The sequence below is a fragment of the Haliotis asinina genome, chromosome 16, assembly GCF_037392515.1.
Source record: "Haliotis asinina isolate JCU_RB_2024 chromosome 16, JCU_Hal_asi_v2, whole genome shotgun sequence".
Taxonomy (NCBI): domain Eukaryota; kingdom Metazoa; phylum Mollusca; class Gastropoda; order Lepetellida; family Haliotidae; genus Haliotis; species Haliotis asinina.
Genome location: NC_090295.1, coordinates 15,576,291 through 15,598,005, shown reverse-complemented (window position 1 = coordinate 15,598,005; position 21,715 = coordinate 15,576,291). Strand labels below are relative to the sequence as shown.

At 40.7% G+C, this 21,715-nt stretch overlaps 2 protein-coding genes across 2 annotated transcripts in view; one reads left to right on the top strand and one right to left on the bottom strand.

The window, feature by feature from the left end:
• Positions 1-21,715, bottom strand: part of LOC137267918 (F-actin-capping protein subunit beta) — a 384,252-nt gene that overhangs the window by 133,082 nt on the left and 229,455 nt on the right. The window lies entirely within an intron of this gene.
• On the top strand, positions 155-21,687 carry LOC137267920 (glutathione S-transferase kappa 1-like). Its single transcript, XM_067802370.1, has 8 exons — positions 155-277; positions 4,424-4,511; positions 5,924-6,024; positions 7,089-7,217; positions 8,693-8,728; positions 13,250-13,366; positions 13,705-13,798; positions 15,400-21,687. Exons 1-8 carry the CDS (start codon positions 209-211, stop codon positions 15,447-15,449), a joined length of 684 nt encoding a protein of 227 aa, XP_067658471.1. The 5' UTR covers positions 155-208; the 3' UTR covers positions 15,450-21,687.

Here is a 21,715-nt window from a genome sequence, read left to right as displayed (position 1 = left end):
CTGAGACCCGTCTCTTCACAACAAAAGTTGGCGCAAGTGGTACACGCAAAGGAGCCGGAAACCACTCACCTGGCTAGCGGTGATATGACTGGTTTGCCTGCCCAAGTGCAGCCCATGTCACCATCAAGGGCCTCAAGACAGGATACCAGTCTATAAACTCGCTTGTGCTTGAGCCTGTGGGGAGCCCAGCGACAGATACTCACTCAAAATGTCTGCGAAAAGGAGAGTCGAGTTGTTTTATGATGTTGTTTCTCCATATTCGTGGTTTGCGTTTGAGGTACAAGCCTGACTGTTTAATGTTGTTTATTTGGGGTACATCGTCCAGTAAATGACAATCTACACACTCGAAGAGAACCTCAGACGAAGTCACAATATAGAAACAGGAATATGAACTGAACTTTGTTCTTTCACTGGCACACGCAAAACCAAGGACAAATATAGGACCACAGAAAATAACCGTTAACATAATTTTGGAACAGAACAGACGTGGATAAGATATTGGTAGAACTAACCCCCAATGACCCTTGCCTCGAAAGAATTGTCAGATCAGTTTGGGATTTGGGCATTTTACCCATTGAAATACAAAAGATTCCGTTAAAAGGGGAGAAGTGTTCACCACACATATGCAAGATTTCACTATGTAATTATATTTAAAATTTCCAATAATTTCTTCTGAAAATTCCATTGTTCAGATTAAAGGGGCACTGATGCGGAGCGAATAATGCTTCTCGCCAACGGTCTAATTACGAAAGCAGACCGCAAATTGGTCAGCGCCCACTCCTTCGACCGTGACGGACAAAGGAACTGGGCTCCTGTCCATATTAGCAGAATTTCTTCACCTAAACAGTCAGGAGGCCGGATGCCCATCACACGCCATTTGTTTAAAATATCCATGGTATTCCTTGTCTGATCGTAACCAAATATCCCAGCAGTGTAGTTCTTTTCGGATGCTTGGATGGTATACTTACTGATCCAATTTGATCCTATTTCTGTGTTTGTAACCTCGATATTTAATCATGTTATATGAAAATATGATGTCTACAGGCACGTAGCAAGCCATTTGTTTCAGTACGGAAGATTGCAAAGCTTTATATTTAGGTAGTTTTGAGTGTTGGTTGAGCTGTGATAGCAAATAGCATACGTAAATATTGGTAGCTATAGTAGCTACAATGGTTTATTATTTATGATAATAAAACACACAGTTGATTTATTTGAATTCGTAAACAAAAAAAACCCGATGACTTTGCCTTTGGTAGAGAAATCTGAAAATTGTCTTACGTAAAAAAAACTTATTTCACCTATTTACCCAAGTACACAGCAAATGCCTGTATGTATTCCTTATGTAACGAAATTCCGTTGGTATCCTCAAAACAGTTCCGGCCCATAAGTGTTTTCAGGCTGCATGCGACACAGAGATTACATCTTCCTTGCTGTAACTCGCGTTTGATGGTGTAAACCTACACGTGTTATTTGTCATCATTCTCTTGATGGTCAATTCATGAATTTATAACAGGTATAATTAGTAGCAACACCAATTCGGTTACTCAACAAAGGTTCCCATTTGGCATTTCTCCTGTCTGGAGTAAATACTCAACATTATAAATTAAGGTCTGTAATGGCAAATGTATTGTATGTTATGTAATATGTGCATGTAAGTGATGCAAGAGGGTTTATCAGCTGAGTTACAAAAACAAACATCGATCAAAGGATTAACCGATAACACACTGATTGTTTAATTACTTTTATCTTCTAGCGGATTTGTCAAAAGGAAGTGTTTAGATGACTACACCCTGTCGTAAAGTGTGAGTGCAAAAACAACATCCTCCCTTCAAAGAATTAACCACCCTTGCGTTGATTGATTGATTGCTCAATATTGGTTAACTAAATTACTTAGAATAGTGGACATCATACAATTAGTTGCCAGGTGTGCTATCTTGGGAGACCAATGAGAGGTTTATCTAGTTTTCACCAACGAAAGACGTGAAACGATGTGTTACTTTTTCGCAAATGAGACAGTTGTAAGACACGCGACACAGAGCAGGATTATTTACCAGCTGCAGATTAATGGAATACGATTTCTTTTACGTGGATATTGATGGATACATTCCTGAACAAGGTAGTAGTCTGACATTGTTGCTATAAAATTAGTCTGTTTTACATTCATTATTTGCATTTTGTTTTAATTCATTTGTTGTAGCATTCAGCAGAATCTGTATGACAGAAAACAGACACTAGATCGCGTAAATGTGTAAAATAGGATCCACATTGGCAATCTATACAAGGTATAAATGTTGCTGTTATGTTAGAAATTTACTATGAGCATAAGCAGATCGTGTGTTCTTTTATTAATTTTCAGAATCATACAAATATGACAATAAACTAATTAGGGTTATGAGACAAAATATAGAGACGTGCATTGGCTTCATTATTTTTCCGTCCTAATAGTTTTTTACCATTTCTACCACTGGCAGATGATTAACCTTCAAAGTGTTTCATTTGTTTCCATAATACATTTGTAATGAAGTACAAATGACTTCACCTCAGTTGATCTGTCAATAATTAAACTAACAATTGCGCCTACGGACTGCGCAGCAGAGGTCACGAACCAGTCACGAATTCTGGGATATCATCCGGGTATTCACGGGAGAAAAACAATAACAAAAGTTTACACCAGTCCACGGAAATTGCTCCGCATCAGTGCCCCTTTAAGGAGGAGATTTCCCCTCATTGACCATTTGCTCTCGAGTGATCCTTGAATCCTAATTCAGAACTGTGCAGAACTGTCATGGGATAATAAATTTATTCCTTAAGGCAAAGTCAGATAATCAGCTCAGAGCAGTTATCTGGCAAGCATTAAACTATACTAGTTTTCTCCAACAGCAAAACATCCTAGCTCAAAATACCAGTCGTAGCACAGAAACAGTTTACATTATCAGAACTAAGTACCCAGTAGCATAATATTGCGTCAACAATGATGCAAGCTTCTAAATTCATTGCGTATTTGAGATAATTTTCACTTCAAATACGCAGGTTTTTTGGGTTAGGGTTAGAGTAAGGGACCTAGTCCAATATAGTAGGTAGGAGTCTGGTGTAATGCATGAGTAGTTTGTTGTTTTTCCTTTTGCATTATTAATATTTTTTTTTCCACTCAAAAAATGGGAGACCAAACATGTCAAAAGAACATGATGAAATGTGTTTTTAATGTAGAAATTTTGGACTAATGGAAATTGGCCTGGAACTTGCACTCAAGCCACTTTCACATGCTACATTTGTATGGTAATGAATCAAAGGCTAACTGACCCTCTAACTAGACATGCTCATATCTCCCACATTATTCTTACAGTGTTCTTTGCAACACTGAAATTTCTGTCACAAAATCACCCAATGATCTTTTCATAAAAGCACATCCTTCATGCATTCATAGTGAAATCGATGTCTGACGCCCAACATCAACAAAAGTTCTCAGTTTGTGCCGAATCAGCTCATTCTGCACCACTTGGTATCTGGTAGGTTACAGAATAGGACGAGTGAACCAAATGGCATCAAGACCATTCGGCAAGTGTCCATAGATTGAAATCAACTGACATCAAGTCTGCATGTAATCTTTGTAATTGTCCGTGACATATTCAACTCATAAACTGGTTGCTTGTCTTAGAGATGTGACCAACCTCAGACAACATCCTTAGAGAAATTGTACTTGTAGTGCTGTATTCTAAGGGTTCACCATGGATACATATTAGGTGAATCTCAAAGCAGGAAGGACCTGGCTGTATATGCTTCTTCGTAAATATCATCACCCTTCTAGCCATAAAGTATAAATTGTGAACAGTCCCATAGGTTAGGGTTAACCTTTCTTTCATTTTCTTTTTGGGTGGTGGACATAATAGTAGCTCCCCAAAACTGTTACACTCCATGTAAATAAATGGAAAAGGATATTTCAGCCTACAATCCTGTCATTGAGTCCTTGTGGCTGGAACGTATGGAGCTCAAAAATCCACTTTAGTTAAGAGATCTTTTTTTCGTGGTTGTCTCAGAGTCCAGATTGTCTTTGGGCTGGGTGCTGATTTGGAGTTGTAAATCGTTTTTGCCATGATGTTCCATGAACCGATCAGGCCCAGTGTAGTCACACATTTTACTTCAACTATGAAACTCCATGGTTACATCACATGTTGCTCATGTTAGTATTTGTTTCTGAGTGTGCACTTTTCCATCTGACTGTAATATCCATTTCCAGCAGTGAGTGCTTGATAATATGATAAGCTTGTTCCGTATTAATTTACAGAGAGCAGAAAAGACACGCTCCAGCCCTCAGTACCCAACAATTTGGTGTTTGAATAAATCCATTTTTTTTATGAACAGTAATAACAAAATAACATGTATGTACTATATGTTAGATCACTTGGCCAAGCCGTTTCTTTTACAGGTGCTGTGTCGATACCGAGCTAGTGGAGCATGGAACATAAATCTGCAGTTACGACCATGCTTTCTTGGAGGCATAATGCAAGGCTCAGGTGGCTCTTTGTGAGAATATTGAGTCCAAATACAGGGGTGGAAATAACCCATTGCCTGACATATTTTTCTGTCGGGCAAGCTAATTTGTATGTCACACTGTACTGATGTCTAGTTAACTTTCCATTGTTAATCATATTGGTTATTTAAATAATCAACAAGAAAATAGGCTGGTATAGTGGGAAAATTATCAGGGCAAGTGATTTTACAAGTGGCTCTGTACCGGGGTACATTAGCAATTCAAGAATGATTTCCATCCCTGAAATAATGTCGTTCAGATTACACGCAAAAGGAACTACTAAGATGCAATGTGACACAATGAGTAAAGCTACATTATGCATCTTTAACAAATTGTACTAAAGGGACACACCATTGTATGGCTTGAAGGACATCCCCTTTCTTCACATTTCTCCACTCCTACTACTCAACCCAGTCCTGATCCTGATTCTTCAGTAGAATGTTTAACAGTGTCTTAGTCATAAATTTATCGTTATCCAAAACTTCCATGGCACTGGAGTGGCCATGTGGTTTTAGCATTCGCTCATCATGCTAAAGATTCATTTTCCCACACCGGTACAATGTGTGAGACCCTCTTCTAGTGTCCTCTGCTGTGATATTGGTGGAATATTCCTAAAAGCTAACTGACTCACTCATCAAAACGTTTCGTCATTCCATATATTTGGAAATAACTATAGTTGTGAGCAGTGATTTGGGCTCTGTCTTTTTGCAGTGAGTCCTTCAGTACCAGTCAGTGAATCAAACTTGATTTGTGTGTTTGTTGCTCTTTGTTGACCAGTGTGAGATATAAATTCAACAAAAACAACATGAACAAGCTCCTTAGTAATTCCCATATCAGTCATATACATTAATTTATATCTTGAACCAAAGCAATGCTCAGTTCAAATCATCCCAATATGAAGTTTCTATGTAGAGACGTAAATGTTCTCATCACTTTCTTAGAATTCGTTAGTGGGCATACTTGCATGATTCCTGGAATGCTTAAATAGTGAAAATGATGAAAAATGAGGGCACTTATTCCAGTGTTCCATGGAAAATCAATTCCAACTAACACAGTAAGAGTTGTAGGATGCTGTTTAGGTGATGCAGATAAAACAGCACAGTGGTGCCTGTGATATTTTATACTTGGACCTGTGTTTTGATAATTGTAATTTTACCATATGGTTAATATTTATGTGTTATCGTGTGAATTTTACTGAATTTATGAAATGAGAGTACTTTTTTTTTTTCACTTAGCAAGATTTATATCATAATTCCTGAGGACAACATAGCCCTCATAACATATGCTTGAGAGACGTGATAATTACTTTAAGCTTGGAATTACAAGGTTTAGAAGTTTTTTATTTATGGATTTTTATGATTTCAGTTAAAGTGTTAACAGAAAGCCTGTTTTCAGAAAACAAGCCCCCAGCCGCTGTACCCAACAAGGCATATTACATGAGTAAGGACTTGCAGAGGATGCGGGAATTCATGGATGTTCCTCTCAATCAACCTAAAGTAGGTAGTACTGTCCATCGATATTAGGTTCTTTTTCAGTTAAATATTTATTATAGATGTATAGCTTCTTGTCTTAAACATTCTGAAATTAAAACAGAAAACATGTACAGTGAAACCTGTCAGTACTGGCATCTCACAGGACTGAAGACTGGACTGAAGTAAACTGCCGGTTTAGACAGGGTGCTAGTGTAAGTAAACTTAGTCTTAGTGTATTGCGTTACACTCCACCACTGAGTCTAACAAAACCTAGTAGAAGGTTGCGTCAGGTAACCTTTGAGTGACCAATGACCTTCCAATCAAACGCGAGACGGTTAAATAGATTTAACCAACCAGACAACGGCTACTATTTAGGGATCGAAGGGACTTTCAAGATATTCAGGTCACTGACTTAGATCTCTCCACAAACATAAATCTGCATATGACACAGTTATTTGACCTGCAGTATGTACGCTTTTGGGCTTCTGTTGCCATGTTACCATTAATATATCTGCAAGATAACATCTTGAATATTGCCAAAAACACATTTCCAGCGACTGTTTACTCACCATTGTCATGGTTGTACGTACGCTGTGTGCATCCCCCGAAAGCGTGCGTACGCTAAATAGCATGCGGAATTGTTCGGGTATGAACCTTTTCAATATAAAAAGTTCAAAAGGTATGTGCGAATGTCCACTTTCGCGATTTGGTAAGCTGTGTCCTGATTGGTCAGTCTCTAAGGTTACCTGACGCGACCTCCCATAAGGTTTTCTTAGACACTTTACTGGAGTGTAACGAAAAGTAATGAGGATAAGTTTACTTAGACTGGTCAGGGTGCCAGACTGACGGTGATGATCATATTTCAACATGGCTGCCATTTACACTCGTTAATCTCTTTATCTCTATAATGCCTTTGATCAATTTTTTTAAAAGGAATAGACAAGTGACGGATTAGACAACGTTTTAAAGATCATTATATTCTTGTAAAATGGCGAGACCAAAATGTTATGCCGGTTTTGACAGTGTGCCGGATTAGACATGTTCAGATGTTGGCAGGTTTCACTGTACATGGTGTTGTCCTGTTTCAGAATTTTGTGGAGGCAGTGCTGATTAAGGGATCCCTCCAGGCGATGCGCTTTGTGACTGCGGTTGACATAAAACATCCAGAGAAGACGGAGGCTTTGTCGCGTGAACTCTGGATGCGAATATGGAGCAGGGTCTGCTGATAATTGTTTCACAATATGAGTATCACCTGTCTAATGTCATGATGTTGTATTGATGGTATATTGTTGTGTGTCCTTCACCCTGGCTGGTGGAAGTGTTTGTCAGTTAATGTCTGCACACTGTTACCTGAAACATCATTAATATGTTGAGTGCTGTCATGGTCAGGTTGTAACAAGGGAGTTACCCCCCTTCGTTGTTGCAAAACAAAGAACATTTTTGACACATCAAAATCCTGTCCAAGACTGAGCAGTACAGGTGTTGTTTGAGACATGGAATTCACCTATGCAGTGTTTACAGTAGGTTTCGTATGACTGTGTGCAGAAATAAAAAATTATAAATATGTAGTCCAAATCTTTTGCGCATTGGAATCCTGAATCATTTCAAAATATATTTTAGTGATATGTTGCTGTTTTAAGGTCCTTTATTACAATCAGAATGTATGGGTGCAAAACACACACTGAAACTATTGTTTGCATGATTTTTGCATGAAAAACACAGCTTGAATGAGTGAGTGAGTGAGTTTAGTTTTACGCCGCACTCAGCAATATTCCAGCTATATGGCGGCGGTCTGTAAATAATCGAGTCTGGACCAGACAATCCAGTGACCAACAACAAGAGCATCGATCTGCGCACTTGGGAACCGATGACATGTGTCAACCAAGTCAGCGAGGCTGACCACCCGATCCCGTTAGTCGCCTCTTACGACAAGCATAGTCACCTTTTATGGCAAGCATGGGTTGCTGAAGTCCTATTCTACCCCGGGACCTTCACGGGTCCACAGCTTAAAGCAAACACTGCCAATATATGGATTATTTACGGATATTACTCGTACCTGCACCAGTTCATACATTGTCCTATATACAGTAATTGCATCATGTAATCATCCTGTTGTTCATAGTCAGTTCTCCTAGTGTACTGCCTGGGTATTTTACAGATGTTGAATTTTCTGTTTTTGTTAGTTGACTCTCTGGCACTCTGGTTTTATTGGAGAATGGCACTGACTGAATCAAACATTCTAGTTTTTAAGTATTGGGCCGTATTTTCAAGTATTGCTGTACACAGCAATATTCCAGCTATATGACAGCAGTCTTTATGAATTTGAGTCCAAACCAGACAATCCAGTGGTCAACAGCATGAGCATTGATCTTTGCAGTTGGGATACAAAATCATGTGTCAAGCCAAATCCGAGAGACTAAAATCAGTAAATTACCAGTCAGGGTCATTTGATAATGACCAGATTATATTCAAAGGCACAGGAAAGAACTATTCTGTGGATCGAGTAAGTTAAGTGTAAACACGTTAGTTTAGTTATGCTTGTCATGCCAGACCAAGACCTGAGTTTGATTAGCAACATGGGTACAATGTGTGAACCTTATTTCTGGTAACTAAAGCATTCACCCACCTACACTTGTCAGCAACTTCCCACAGATATATTATGTGAATTGATCAGTCATTTGTTTGTCTTCAGGATGAAGATATCACCCAGCCAGACAGTTTCATTGAGGTAAAAAAGCAAGGTCAATGTTTGGATTCATTTACTAACATAAGCTCCATTACCATCCTGAGAATGTTTAAGTCTTGACCAGGCAAACTAGTGGTTCACAGTAAGAGTATAGTGCATATGATTGATCATCCTTAATAACCTCCAGGGTATATGTTCCGATAAGTCTCCACTATATCCTGGGTACATCTACAGCTCTGACCGACTCAGATTTTGGGGAAACCACACAGACAAATTGTCAGGTCCAAAACTTTAAAAAATATATGCAAGAACTCCTGCTACCCCTTTTAGTGTTCCTCTGTATGAATTGTGTTGCCAGGTTAAATCAGTTAGATAATTTAAAAAGCAAAAGTGAGTTGTGATTGGTATGCCCAGTTTCCCAATGTTGACACGTGATTGGATAAAAAACCAGCCAAGGGAGTTAACAAAATTATTGGGCCATAGATGCGTCCAGGATATTGTGGAGATTTATCGGAACTTATACCCTAAAAATATCGAAGATACTCCATTGCTTAGTTTAAGTTAGACCATGTTGCATTATAAAAGATTAGTCTTTGATTCCAGCATAGAATAGGTTCCACCACCCAAGCGATTCTCAGCATAATTTTATAAGTTGATTCTTGATTCTTTTGTATTACCTATCTTAATCTGTGATGGCATCAAATTTCAAACTGCCAGTGTAAATCATAGCCCAGTGGTATGTTTGTGGCAAAAGTAGTAAAGTATTATTCAAATTTAAATTTTTAAACTTATCCTATCTCACATTATGCATCTCTCTTCCTCACTTTGATCATGTGTGGAAACGTGCTGTCAGCTAAGTTGAATCAAATCTTCCTGGCCTCTGACCACCCGTCCTCTGCCCCCGCCATAGACACCTGTCAATCATCTTGCATGTGCAGCCATCTCAACTGATCATGTGATGTTGTCTGATAGAGATTGTCGGCGAGCACAAGATGGGCAATCTGCTCCTACAAAGCAGAGAAAAGATCAACACAAATTAGTTGCTAGATGGTCATCTTCGAAATCCACAGATGAAGCTTTTTCGAATGAGGCCTCGGACTCATACCTGAGTGAGAATTTGAGATGATTGTTTTGTCCTAGTAGTTTGGAGGCCTCGTGGGACGTGGGCGAATCGCCGCCACCACGTATGGTAGTTTTATCACAATCACAACCTTCATTGCATCCAGCGTCTGCTGTGACGATACCGCAGTATTCATTGATTCATCTGACTGATCCCTTGACTTACGAACTCTCTAGTGTGATTTGGTCTTCCACTCAAGACTATGATGTGGTTGCAGCTCAGCCGATTGAGTCCGTTCAGTGGTAGGGGTGGACTCGATTAGGCGTTTTCCCATCCAATTCATGCGAACGCTTCGATTCACTCTGAAGTGATGTGCTCTTAACAACAAATTTCGTTTGGATGTGGCGCTCACTCAACCACTTATGGTCGATTCGGCGTTTCACTCTAAAGTGGCGCTTCCACTACAACAGGGCAGTCTCTGTTCAGTGCTTCCTCAACCATATTGCTCCAGTGTGGCGCTGTTTTCTGACAGCAGTATGGGTTCAATGTGGCACTTCGGTTCGGTGTTTGATCACAGAGTGGTTATTTCCCGTGTTGGTTCGAGTGCAGCGCTTAGTGCACGTACAGACGACAGTGACCGGTGGTTAGGAGTGTGCCGCTTTTATTGATGGCTACTCCACATGTATTGACTGCAGCTGACAGGGCACCTTTAGTAACTTACTCTACGGGTTACTCAGGCATGACTGGTTTGTTACATAGCGCTCCGCAGTTTACATCAATGCCTTTATCAAGGCCTACTTTGCCGGTCTTCTGGGCGCCGGTACCGGAAACAGAAACATTGCAACCCATGTATATTGATGCGTTTGTGGTGCACATAGCTGCAGCGATACGGCAGCAAGCATCTGACGCTTCTGTTACATTACCCTCTTCTTTACCGATTCACAACTAGGTGTTTGTCGGTCTTTCACCCATCTCCCTCTTCTGACGGCTCGGCGAATGCAGATGTCAGCATCAATGCGGTAGACACACCATCTTTACTGGTGTGGATTGCTGACAATTTGCAACTACAGCGAAGCGTTTCACTGGCAGACATGTTATCAACGTTTCTATGAAGAGGGGGGATTTTGGTTCTATTACTTTTGCCCCAAGGCCGTCTTTTATGCAGACATGGCGTTTGCTAAACTGAGGATGATAAAGGACGGTTTTAGCGCTCCTGGTTCAGTCTAGCATCTACAGATTGTGTGCATGGATTTTCATCTCTGATCGTTTCTCCACCTGTGGATGGTGATATTTCGTTGTTGGGTTCTAAGCAGAGGTCTTATTCTCCCTTTATGGTTGAGGATCGTGAGTTGGTTCATTTAGACAGGACCATTCGTAAGGTCATGGCTCCACTTAACATGGTGCTAACAATGACAGAGGGAGTGGCTATGGCTTTGAGTCATGCGTCTACGCATCAGCAGGCGTTTATCTGGGCAGCTATGGTCTTGGTGCAGGAACAGTTAAACATCATCCTGGATTTGATAGCACATTTTTTCTCCTACTCCTACATCACTGTTGTGTGTCGGAGGGGACCTCTACAGCTATCTTCCTGGGAGGATAGGTTCCGAACAGATTTATTTCGTCAACCTTGGTCTGGTAGTTCATTCTTTTGAATGGGGCTATTAGAGAAGTGGCTAACAAGGTCAGTTAAGAAGTATCAGAGATTACAGGTGGAGGAACCTATGCGACAGTGACGGCCTTAAATATTAGCCATCAGTCATTGGCAGGAACAACTACAGGAGACATTCCTTATGGTTTTGATCAGACAACACAGAGGTTGTGTGGCACATCAATCGGATTGGATCAACAGGGTCGCCTCAACTTGTACGATTGATGCAACAATTCTTCGACCTGGTGGACTCTCTCAAAATATCGGTTTGGGCCAATCATATTTCATGGGTCAAGAATGTCATCACAGACTATCGGGCATGTCGGAAACGCCCATCCTCAATGGAGTGGAAGTTACATCCAGAGGTGTTCAGGACTGTTTGTCTTCCATTGACGAAACCACCAGATTCAACCATCAGCTGCACCTGTTCGTGTCTCCAGTCCCAGACCTTTTGGCTTGGAAACAAGACGCTCTTGCAATTCCGTGGGATGGTCTCAACGCACATACCAACCAGATCCAGTTCCACTTCCCAACCGATTCAACCTACTGATTCATCCGCACTCCGATCAACTACATTGGTCTCCACTAACGCTTATCTGCACGTTTGGCGCATTTACATCTGTCGTTAACTGCCAAGGGTTATTCTTCACGTGTTGTGACTGCTATCACTACAGCTCATGGTACTTCCACGAGATCTGTCATACTGCAGAATGAAAGGCATAATGTCTCCGAAAATGGCATCGCCTCAGGTGGTTGCAGAGTACCTTCAGTACCTTCGATCCTCTAGGAAGCTTAAGGGTTCTACGCTGTCTACTTACCTAGCCGCGCTTAACACAGTTATTGCATTGGCATTGGGTGTAAAGATATCTACTGTCCCTGAGCTCCAGTGTCTCTTGAGATCGTATAAACTGGCTGACCAGTCACAGAATTTTCGACCTCCGGCTTGGGATCTTTCCCTTGCCCTTGCTCATCTCACATCGAGTGAGCATGAGCCCCTGAATGAGAAGGATTTTGAGCATGTCACGTTGAAGACCTTTTTCCTTTTAGCCTTGGCTACAGCTGCGCGTATCTCCACGTTACATGCTCTAGATGTCTCTCGGGAACGCTTTGAGAGGTCTTGACATGCTAGAGTGTTCCTTGGTTTGCGCCCAGTGTGGGCATTGAGGATCTATTTAGCTGCCTCTAAGGATCTGTGCAGGCTGGCTTTATTCCACTTTCGACGACTCCCACTGCAGATGGATGCCCACCCAACCTGCCCCACTTCACAGATTACGGGTAGCTCCAAGACAAGAATGACAAGTACAAGTCGTCACGTGATCAGCTGAGACAGCTGCATGAGCGGGATGATTGACAGGTGTCTATGGCGGGGACAGAGGTCGGATGGTCAGAGGCCAGGAAGATTTGATTCAACTTAGCTGACAGCACGTTTCCACACATGATCAAAGTGAGGAAGAGAGATGCATAATGTGAGATAGGAGAAGTATATAAATATACAATTTATTGTTAAAATTTCCAAAGAATTTAGCAAAGGAAAAAGACTACTAGACTTGTGTGTATAATTTGTATGCATATGGAAAGATACAGGTTGATAAAGTATGTTTTTTTGTCAGGCAAAAGCTGTTGAAGGTATGGAATGGTTACTATGGTTACCCATGCGTGTTGCAGGCAGGGAAGAAGGCTGGTCTTAGTTAAAATTTCCAGTTATGTGAATTTAACATAGGAAAAAGACTACTAGACTTGTGTGTATAATTTGTATGCATATGGAAAGATACAGGTTTATAAAGTATGTTTTTTTATAAGGCAAAAGCTGTTGAAGGTATGGAATGGTTACTATGGTTACCCATGCATGTTGCAGGCAGGGAAGAAGGCTGGTCTTAGTGAAGCAGTAGTTAAAGATGCGTTGGGTCGTTTAAAGGACCAAGAGATCAAAGATATGTTGAAACAGAACACACAGGCTGCACTTGACTACAAGGCAAGTTTTAACTTCATAACATGTTTTTTTCAGTGATTTCCCAGAGAAAGATTAACATGTATTCCATTCTTATGAAATTTTTAGTAAGTAAATGTTTTTGATACCATTAAATGAACTTCCTTACCTTATATTTTCAGCTGATCTTAGCCCTTATTTAATTCTGATCCACCTGTTGACTGAAATTTTCAAAAGCTGTTCCAAACAACTTGACACATCAGTTTTAATCTGGTTTTATAAGTAAATGGAATTTCTTTAGGCCAGAAGAAATTAGAATCTTCTACAAATTGCAGGAAACAAACAGGTACATACTGTCATTCTTGTGTATTTTTGTTTAACAGGCATTTGGTGCTCCAACTATTATTGCTCATGTGGATTCGGGACCAGAACTCGTCTTTGGGGCAGACCGTTTTGATATTCTTGCAAGATTGCTGGGTAAGAAAAGATGGTGTCTTTGCCTTCACAAGATGTTTTGAAAGGGGAAGCTGTGTCAAAGGTAGTCTATTGCTGGCTGCACACAAACTAACATTCGCCTACTCTTGCGTATCTTCATCTATTTGTGGCTTGTTTGGCTTGTCTAACATGCACTGCTCCTCAGTCCTTAACATGTGTTGTGTGTAGGACTTGGTCGGATCCCCAGATTCTCTAGCTGGTTGCCCTGTCACTGCTGTAGGTCAGGATAGGTCCTTAGTACACCTTCCTACTCTCCTCGTAGGTGTTTGAGGCTAGCATAGGTCCTCAGTTTACCTTGCTTCTCTCCTTGTAGGTGTTTGAGGCCAGGATATGTCCCCAGTACACCTTGCTACTCTCCTTGTTGTTTGAGACCAGGATATGTCCCCAGTACAGCTTGCTACTCTCCTTGTTGTTTGAGACCAGGATATGTCCCCAGTACAGCTTGCTACTCTCCTTGTGATTTGAGGCCAGGATATGTCCCCAGAACACCTTGCTACTCTCCTTGTGATTTGAGGCCAGGATATGTCTAGAACACCTTGCTAGTCTCCTCGTAGTTGTTTGAAGCTAGGATATGTCCCCAGTATACCGTGCTGGTCTCCTCGTGGATGTTTGAGGGAACGATAGGTCCCCAATACACCTTGCTACTCTCCTTGTGGGTATTTTAGGTCTAGACTCCATTATTTAAAGACCACCACCATATAGCTGGAACATAGGTGAGTGCGGCTTTAAACTAAACTCACTCACGCACTTTCTGATCTTGGAGATATCCATGGCACAGTTAAGTCAAGTGTATGCAGGGTGATTCACCCAATGATTAGGGGAATAATTGACTTGATTTTCCTACTGTTGAATCAGCACCTCACACCATGATAGGCATTTATGAAATCATTAGAAACGGGAAGCAACTCTCATCAACCGGAAGTAATGTAAACTCATTATTTCTATCTTTCATGCAGAACATAACTACTGTAATTTACAATGGAAAGATTTGCAATTGTGAGACTTAAATTTGCTTACAACAGCTTTTAAGAACAACAATAAATTGTTATTTACTAGAATTGCAAAACTTGTAGCTATGATTGCTTTCAGGAATGGGGCCAAGGTCCTCAGTACCTCTTGCTTGTGTTCCTGTGGGTGCTTTAGGCATAAATAGGTCCAAGTTTTCGCTACTTGTCTCCCCGTTGTTGTACATGGAGGCCATGATTGGGTTTGATTCTTAACTCCCAGAGTACCCCTTGCTTGTGTTTCTGTGGTTGTTCCAAGAAAGAATAGGCCCATAGTACCTCTTTCTAGTCTCCATATGGATGTTTGAGGCAAGGAAAGACCTTCAGTACCTCTTGTCTCACTGTGCAGGGTCCAAGTAAGGATAGATCCATGTACCTTTTGCTGGTCTCCCACTCTCAGTGATAGTTTCAGCTCAGGATTGTACCCAGTTTCCTTATTGGTCTCAAATACCAACTGCTTGTCTCTGAGTGTAGATGCAGGAGGGATAGGTCCCCAATTACCTACTGCCAAAAAATGTCCTTACTTGATGATAATGAAGTCCAGTTCAGATGAGCTGAATCTTCTTTTTCGTTTTTCAGGTGAAGAATGGAAAGGACCTAACCCAGAAACGGCCACATCTAAACTCTGATTTAATCCTAAAGTTGAAAATTTAGTGCACAACCAGGTTTATATTAGACAGAAACGTGATAATGATTCTTTTGTGAAACTGGGGATTTCTTGAGTTAGCTTTTAAATTACAATGTTTGGCGCTGGGAATTCTTTGTGTGGTGATCATCAGTCAGGTTTTCACCTTCTTCATAGTGGAGCAGGGATGGCCAAGTCAAGCCAATGTAGTGCTGGGATTCCCAGTACCTCAGGCTCCAGAAACGTTATTGTGGGTTGGACCATGGTTTATTTAGATTAGGTTTCGAGGTTTAACAGCCCCATACCCCATACTCATGGGTTTCTGACCCTTGCGTCACTTTCCAGGTGGTGCTGCTCTCTCTTACTCTCTCACTCTTTCTCTTTGACTCACACACTCTCTCTCTCACTAACTGTATTTTCTTACTAGTTGTCTAGTTGCTAAAAGGATACAGATGAGATAAATACCATCTGCCAATGGACATTAAAGCTAAGTGATTGTCTGCAGAATTAAGAAATTTTGAAAAAAATACAAATGTGGATTGTCACAATATTTCATGAATAATATTTTGGGGCAACTGCAAGAAAATATTGTTGGTGAAAAGCTTAATCTTAGCAACAAGGTTTAAAACCATTCAGAATAACTCAATGGTTCAGGAGCAGATCCAGGATTTTGGAGAAATCATGAAGTCCAAAGTTTACGGTCAATGCTCCTCAGGGGAGAAGGAGGGGAGCACATCCTTGTACCACTCTTTTTGGATCTGCACATTGTGTTTTCCATGAACTTATGTTGTGGTCATGTATGATTTCGCTATTTCACTTCTGCAGTCTATTGTATTTTGAGATACACTAGGAACAAAATTTAAGGGAACACTGAGACTTTGGTCATGTCAACCATCTAAGAATCTTGACTAGTTGGTTAAACATTGTGTGACGCCAGTGCCTACTGTCACAATGGCCAAACTGTCGAGAGCTGTACGTTCTCAGTCTCTTGTGTTGCACAGCAAGTGGAATTCCACTGATTGGGCGCCTTGACTTCAACTGGAGCCTGATTGTCACTAAACTGCAGGAAATTGATATCCCTGTTCTTCTGAATTGTCTCTAAATTTCTGATGCTAACACTAGCAGATTTCTAAGTGCAGTTGTAGTAATGAAGCGTTCTTGTCATACAGTTGTCTTTCGTGGCATTCCCCTCCTGTGTCAAATGGACACGTCACCTGTCTGTATTATTTCATTTGGCAGGAAATCACACTTTTTTGACTTCCCAAAATATCATGCTACCTTTTTTTGAGATCCGCCACCATGTACCATGCCAATACCTTCCAAGTTCCCATTGTCATATCTTGCAGGATAGACATTCGGAGGCCATATTGTTGACCGGTTGTATACCTTGGTGATGCACATGCAAATCATACATCAACGATAAAATATTCTCCTTCATGCTTTGTTTAATTCTGTTAAGTTTCGTTTGGATTAATGATCAGGTTCGAATCCAGCATTGTCTTAATGCTTTCTATTAATTTGATGTTCCCTTAAATTTTGTCTCACAGAACAGGCTTTAAACATACTGTATGAAAATTTTCCTACCTTTTCTATGAATACATAGGTAATTCATATCTCAGTAAGAAAAGTAACAATCAAAGACTGATACAAAGAACAAGCAGCTTTTGTCTTCACGATATTAGGGTATGGCTGTCAAGTTGTCTAAGGTACTGGGATTCTTGTGAGGAATTCCATACCTTGGGAACATCAGAAACTTATGACTGATTGAATCCTCAGCGTTCGCGGTAACACTTTCTGCATTTTTCATGCAAAAAAAATTAATAATGAAACAAGCAACAGTTAGTGTGTGTGTTTTGGATGCATAGATTCTGATCTATTTAATTTTAAAAAGTACCTTATAACAGCAACATATATAAAAACCAATAAATTTTTAAGTTATTTAGGATTGTGATGAAAATTTCATGCACAAAAGATTTGGAGTATAGGGGATTTATAACTTTATTTCTACACTTGCACAAAACCTACCGCAAACACTGATCCATGTTTAGATTGATTAAGTTTCTGTTTATCAGCCCATACCCCATCCTGATGGGTTTCATCAGAGTGATAAATGTCTTAGGCCAGCATTACTTTGGGCTTCCTTCCCATATTAGCCATGGTATGAATGGAATACAAGTCAAACTGGTGCTAAACCCCGCAATACATGTTTCTGCTTGCCAGTTGTGGGGTAGCCTAGTGGTTTAAGTGTCTGCTTGTCGCACTGAAGTCCAGGGTTCTATTCCCCACTTGGGTACAATGTGTGAAACCCATTTCTGGTGTCCCGACTGTGATTTTGCTGGAATATTGCTAAAAGCGATGTTATACAATACTCACTCACCCTTGCCAGTTGTTATCTTTTGTTTTTAGACAAATGTTAAACTGATTGGTTAAATACCATAAGCCATTAGAGAGTAAATTATGGATTTTCATAATACTTAATTATAATTTGGGGCAGTTGTAAGAAATATTGTTGTGAAAATGTTTGGAAGAAACAAAGAGAACATCAGAGGCTATATATAAGTATATTGCTAGTTTGAATTAAATTTTGTGGTGGTCATATATGATTTCAAAACGGGTGCTACTAGTGTTGGAAATTGATTAAAATCTCATAATTTATGATGGTTAACGTCATTTACCAAATTTTCCTGGTTTTGTTTGTTAGTGCACTTAGAAATAAGGAAAAACATGAAGTTCTTTGTATTTTTTTTATGTGTTTCTTTTGCAAACTGCACAAAATGTATTTTTAAATTTCACATCTGTAAAGGATGACTAGTATGTAGGGAACATAAATTTTCTTCAATTTTTAAAAAAAAAAATCAATCATTACTTGCAGTGAGCTTGTAATGCTTAGGAAATGTAGCATGTAAAACCAGCTTTGTGAAAAATATTGTTAAGGCAAACAAGTGCTCCAAAATTGTCTGTGTTTTATTATGATAAAACATGATCATGTTTGTTGTTCAGCAGTGTGACCAGTCTTTGATTCTTACAGTTAATCAGACCACCACTAAATGCTACTTCTCTTCTGCTATCAGTTGTTTTCAGATTGTGACAAACAGGCTTGATAGATATCTCGGGAATTTTTTTCTGCAGTTTTCTTAAATACTGAAGTTTATTTCTCGATTTGAAAGAAAATTACCGGTGAAAACCTGTTCCTCTTAGATATGATCTGTCAGCATTGAATTGTGTATATTCTCACTTCCATATCATAATTCAAAGACATTTTTCAGATGTGGACAGTTTCACTACTTCTGATAAATAGATAATCGTGACTATTTCTGTTGGCTGGATGTACATATTTTCGAGAGAGTCATGAGGTGAAGGTGAGTCTTATTCAGTAGGTTCTACCCTAAGACACTGATCATTTAACTGTTCCCAAACACCTGCAGTCATTTCATTGAAGTCTTCAGACAGTCAATAACTCTACGTCTCAAATTGATACAGTTTCTGTGATTGTACACGTTTTGGTGTTTCATTCATGATCTTACAACAAATGTTCCCCAGATCAAAGATGTCCAATTCATTCCACAGTCTGTCCATGAGTTTCTACTTGTGCCACACTTTCCACACTTAGAAGGCTGCAACCTTGCTTGACAGTAAAACTGTTGTTGTGTGGGTAGTGAAGAAAAATGTTACCACTTTGAAGCTCTGCAGTCTGTAGAAACGTCGGGAGAGACTGAGGTGTAGATGTACCACCATGTTTTATGACACACAGACTTAACATGTCCTTAGATAGTTTGTCTTACAGGTATTTTGTGTTGAGATATTTTGTCGTACTGTCACGGTTGCAATCTTATTAGTTACAAATTTTCTTAAATCTCACTGAAAAGGTTCCACTTTCTATCCAATGCTTGTCCATCCAAGGGTGTTTCATGGAAATATGCCTGATGTGTGCAAGGATAGGTCCTTGGTACGCGGTACCCTTGCATGTCACATTGTGTACAAGGATAGGTCCCTGGTACCCTTCTGTGTCTTCTTGTAGCATGCAAGGATAGGTCCCAGATACCCTTGGATGTGAACCTGTCGTGTGCAAGGAAAGGTCAATGGTACCTTTGCGCGTCACATTGTTGTGTGCAAGGAAAGGTCCCTGGTACCCTTTTGTGTCTTCTTGTAGCATGTAAGGATAGGTCCCAGGTACCCTTGGATGTCATTCTGTTGTGTGCAAAGAAAGGTCCATGGTACCCTTGTGCGTCACACTGTCGTATGCAAGGATCAATCCTTGGAACCCTTTTGTGTCACACTGTCGTGTGTAAGGATAGGTCCCAGATACCCTTGCGTGTCAGCCTGCTGCATGCAAGGAATAGGTCCCTGTTACCTTGCATGTCACACTATTGTGTGCAAGGATAGGTCCCTGATACCCTTGCGTGTTACCTTGCATGTCACACTATCGTGTGCAAGGATAGGTCCCTGGTACCCTTGCTTATCACCTTGTCATGTGCAAGGATATGTCCCAGGTACCCTTGTTTGACTGTCTGCAGCATGCAAGGAATAGGTCCCTGGTACCCTTGTGTGTCACACTGTCATGTGCAAGGATATGTCCCTGGTACCCTTGCATGTCATCCTGAAGCGTGCATGTGAAGGTCCTTGTACCCTTGTATGTTACACTGTTGTGTGCAAGAATAGGTCCCTGGTACCCTTGCATGTCACCCTGAAGTGTGCAAGTGTAGGTCCCTGGTACCCCTGCGTGTTACCTTGCATGTCACACTATCTTGTGCAAGGATAGGTTCTGGTACCCTTGCTTGTCACGTTGTGTGCAAGGATAGGTCCCTGGTGCCCTTGCATGTCACCCTGAAATGTGCATGTGTAGGTCCTGGTACCCTTGTGTGTTACACTGTTGTGTGCAAGGATAGGTCCCTGGTGCCCTTGCATGTCACCCTGAAGTGTGCAAGTGTAGGGCTTGGTACCCTTGCGTGTCACCTTGTCATGTGCAGAGATAGGTCCCTGGTACCCTTGTGTGTCACCTTGTCATGTGCAGAGATAGGTCCCTGGTACCCTGGCATGTAATCCTGTCGTGTGCAAGGACAGATCCAACTGGTGTGTCTTCAACGGGCCATGATGGGTCTACAGTACCTTTACTAGTCTTCTTGAAGGGTTTCACAGTGGAGATTCTGGCCTGGGTAGGTCCTCAGTACTCCCATACTTCCAGGAGGGGATTCAGACCAGGACAGGTTCATGTTCATGTTCATGTTCCTCTTGCATGCATCAATGTAATGGTCTGAAGGACTCCATATTTGTCAATAAGTGTAGGACCCATGTGCTTGTCTCACAATGGATGTTCCAGTCTGGATAGCTCCTCAGTAAACCTTGCTGCAAACCTTGAAGCATTGTTACCTCCTATACTGTAACATAGGAGGTATAAATGCTATGAGAAAGGTTACGAGATCTTAGGCTTACAAGTTTTTTTGTAACGGGGCACAGGTCAGGATGGGCATTAGTATTCAATGCAGGAGGGAGAGGTCCACAGGATCATTTGCTGGTCTCACAATGCTGCTATATTTGGGGTTCCAGGCCAGATTAGGTCCCTGTAACCCTTGCATGTCTTCCTGTTCCTGGTAGAATACCCAGTCCAAATAAAACTGACTGCCCCAGCCCAGAATAGGTGTTTAGGAAAGGTGACAACATATCTCTCCACAAAATGACCTTAGGGCAAGCTTTCCATGTGATTTTGAAGTTTGTTTGAAGGCCTGGTGGTACATACACACATTACTCACTCTTGATACATATACAGACAGCATCTTCAAAGTGTTTTTTCTGAACTCTCTCACAACTGTTTAGCATTGTTGCAGCTTTCTGTGTGGAAACTGCGATACATGTAGAACTTGTGGACAGACCATGAAATGAGTCTGACGTCTTTGATCTGGGCAACATTTGTTGTCAGATAATGAACTAGACACCAAAATGTGTACAGAACCTGCATCAGTTTGAGATGTAGAGTTACTGACTCCCTGAAGACTTCAATACAATGACCACAGATGTTTTGAACATCAGTGTCTTAGGGTAAAACCTACTGAATAAGACTCACCTTCACCTCATGACTTTCCCGAAAATATGTACATCCAACCAACAGAAAGTCATGACTATCCTTTTAACAGAAGCATTGAAACTGTCCACATCTGAAAAATGTCTTTGATCTATGATATGGAAGTCTGAAAAGTGTCTGTTTCTCATGAATTTTGTATTTGTGTTGAAATAAATATTAACTGATGGATGTGCTTTATATTTTTTGTATCATTG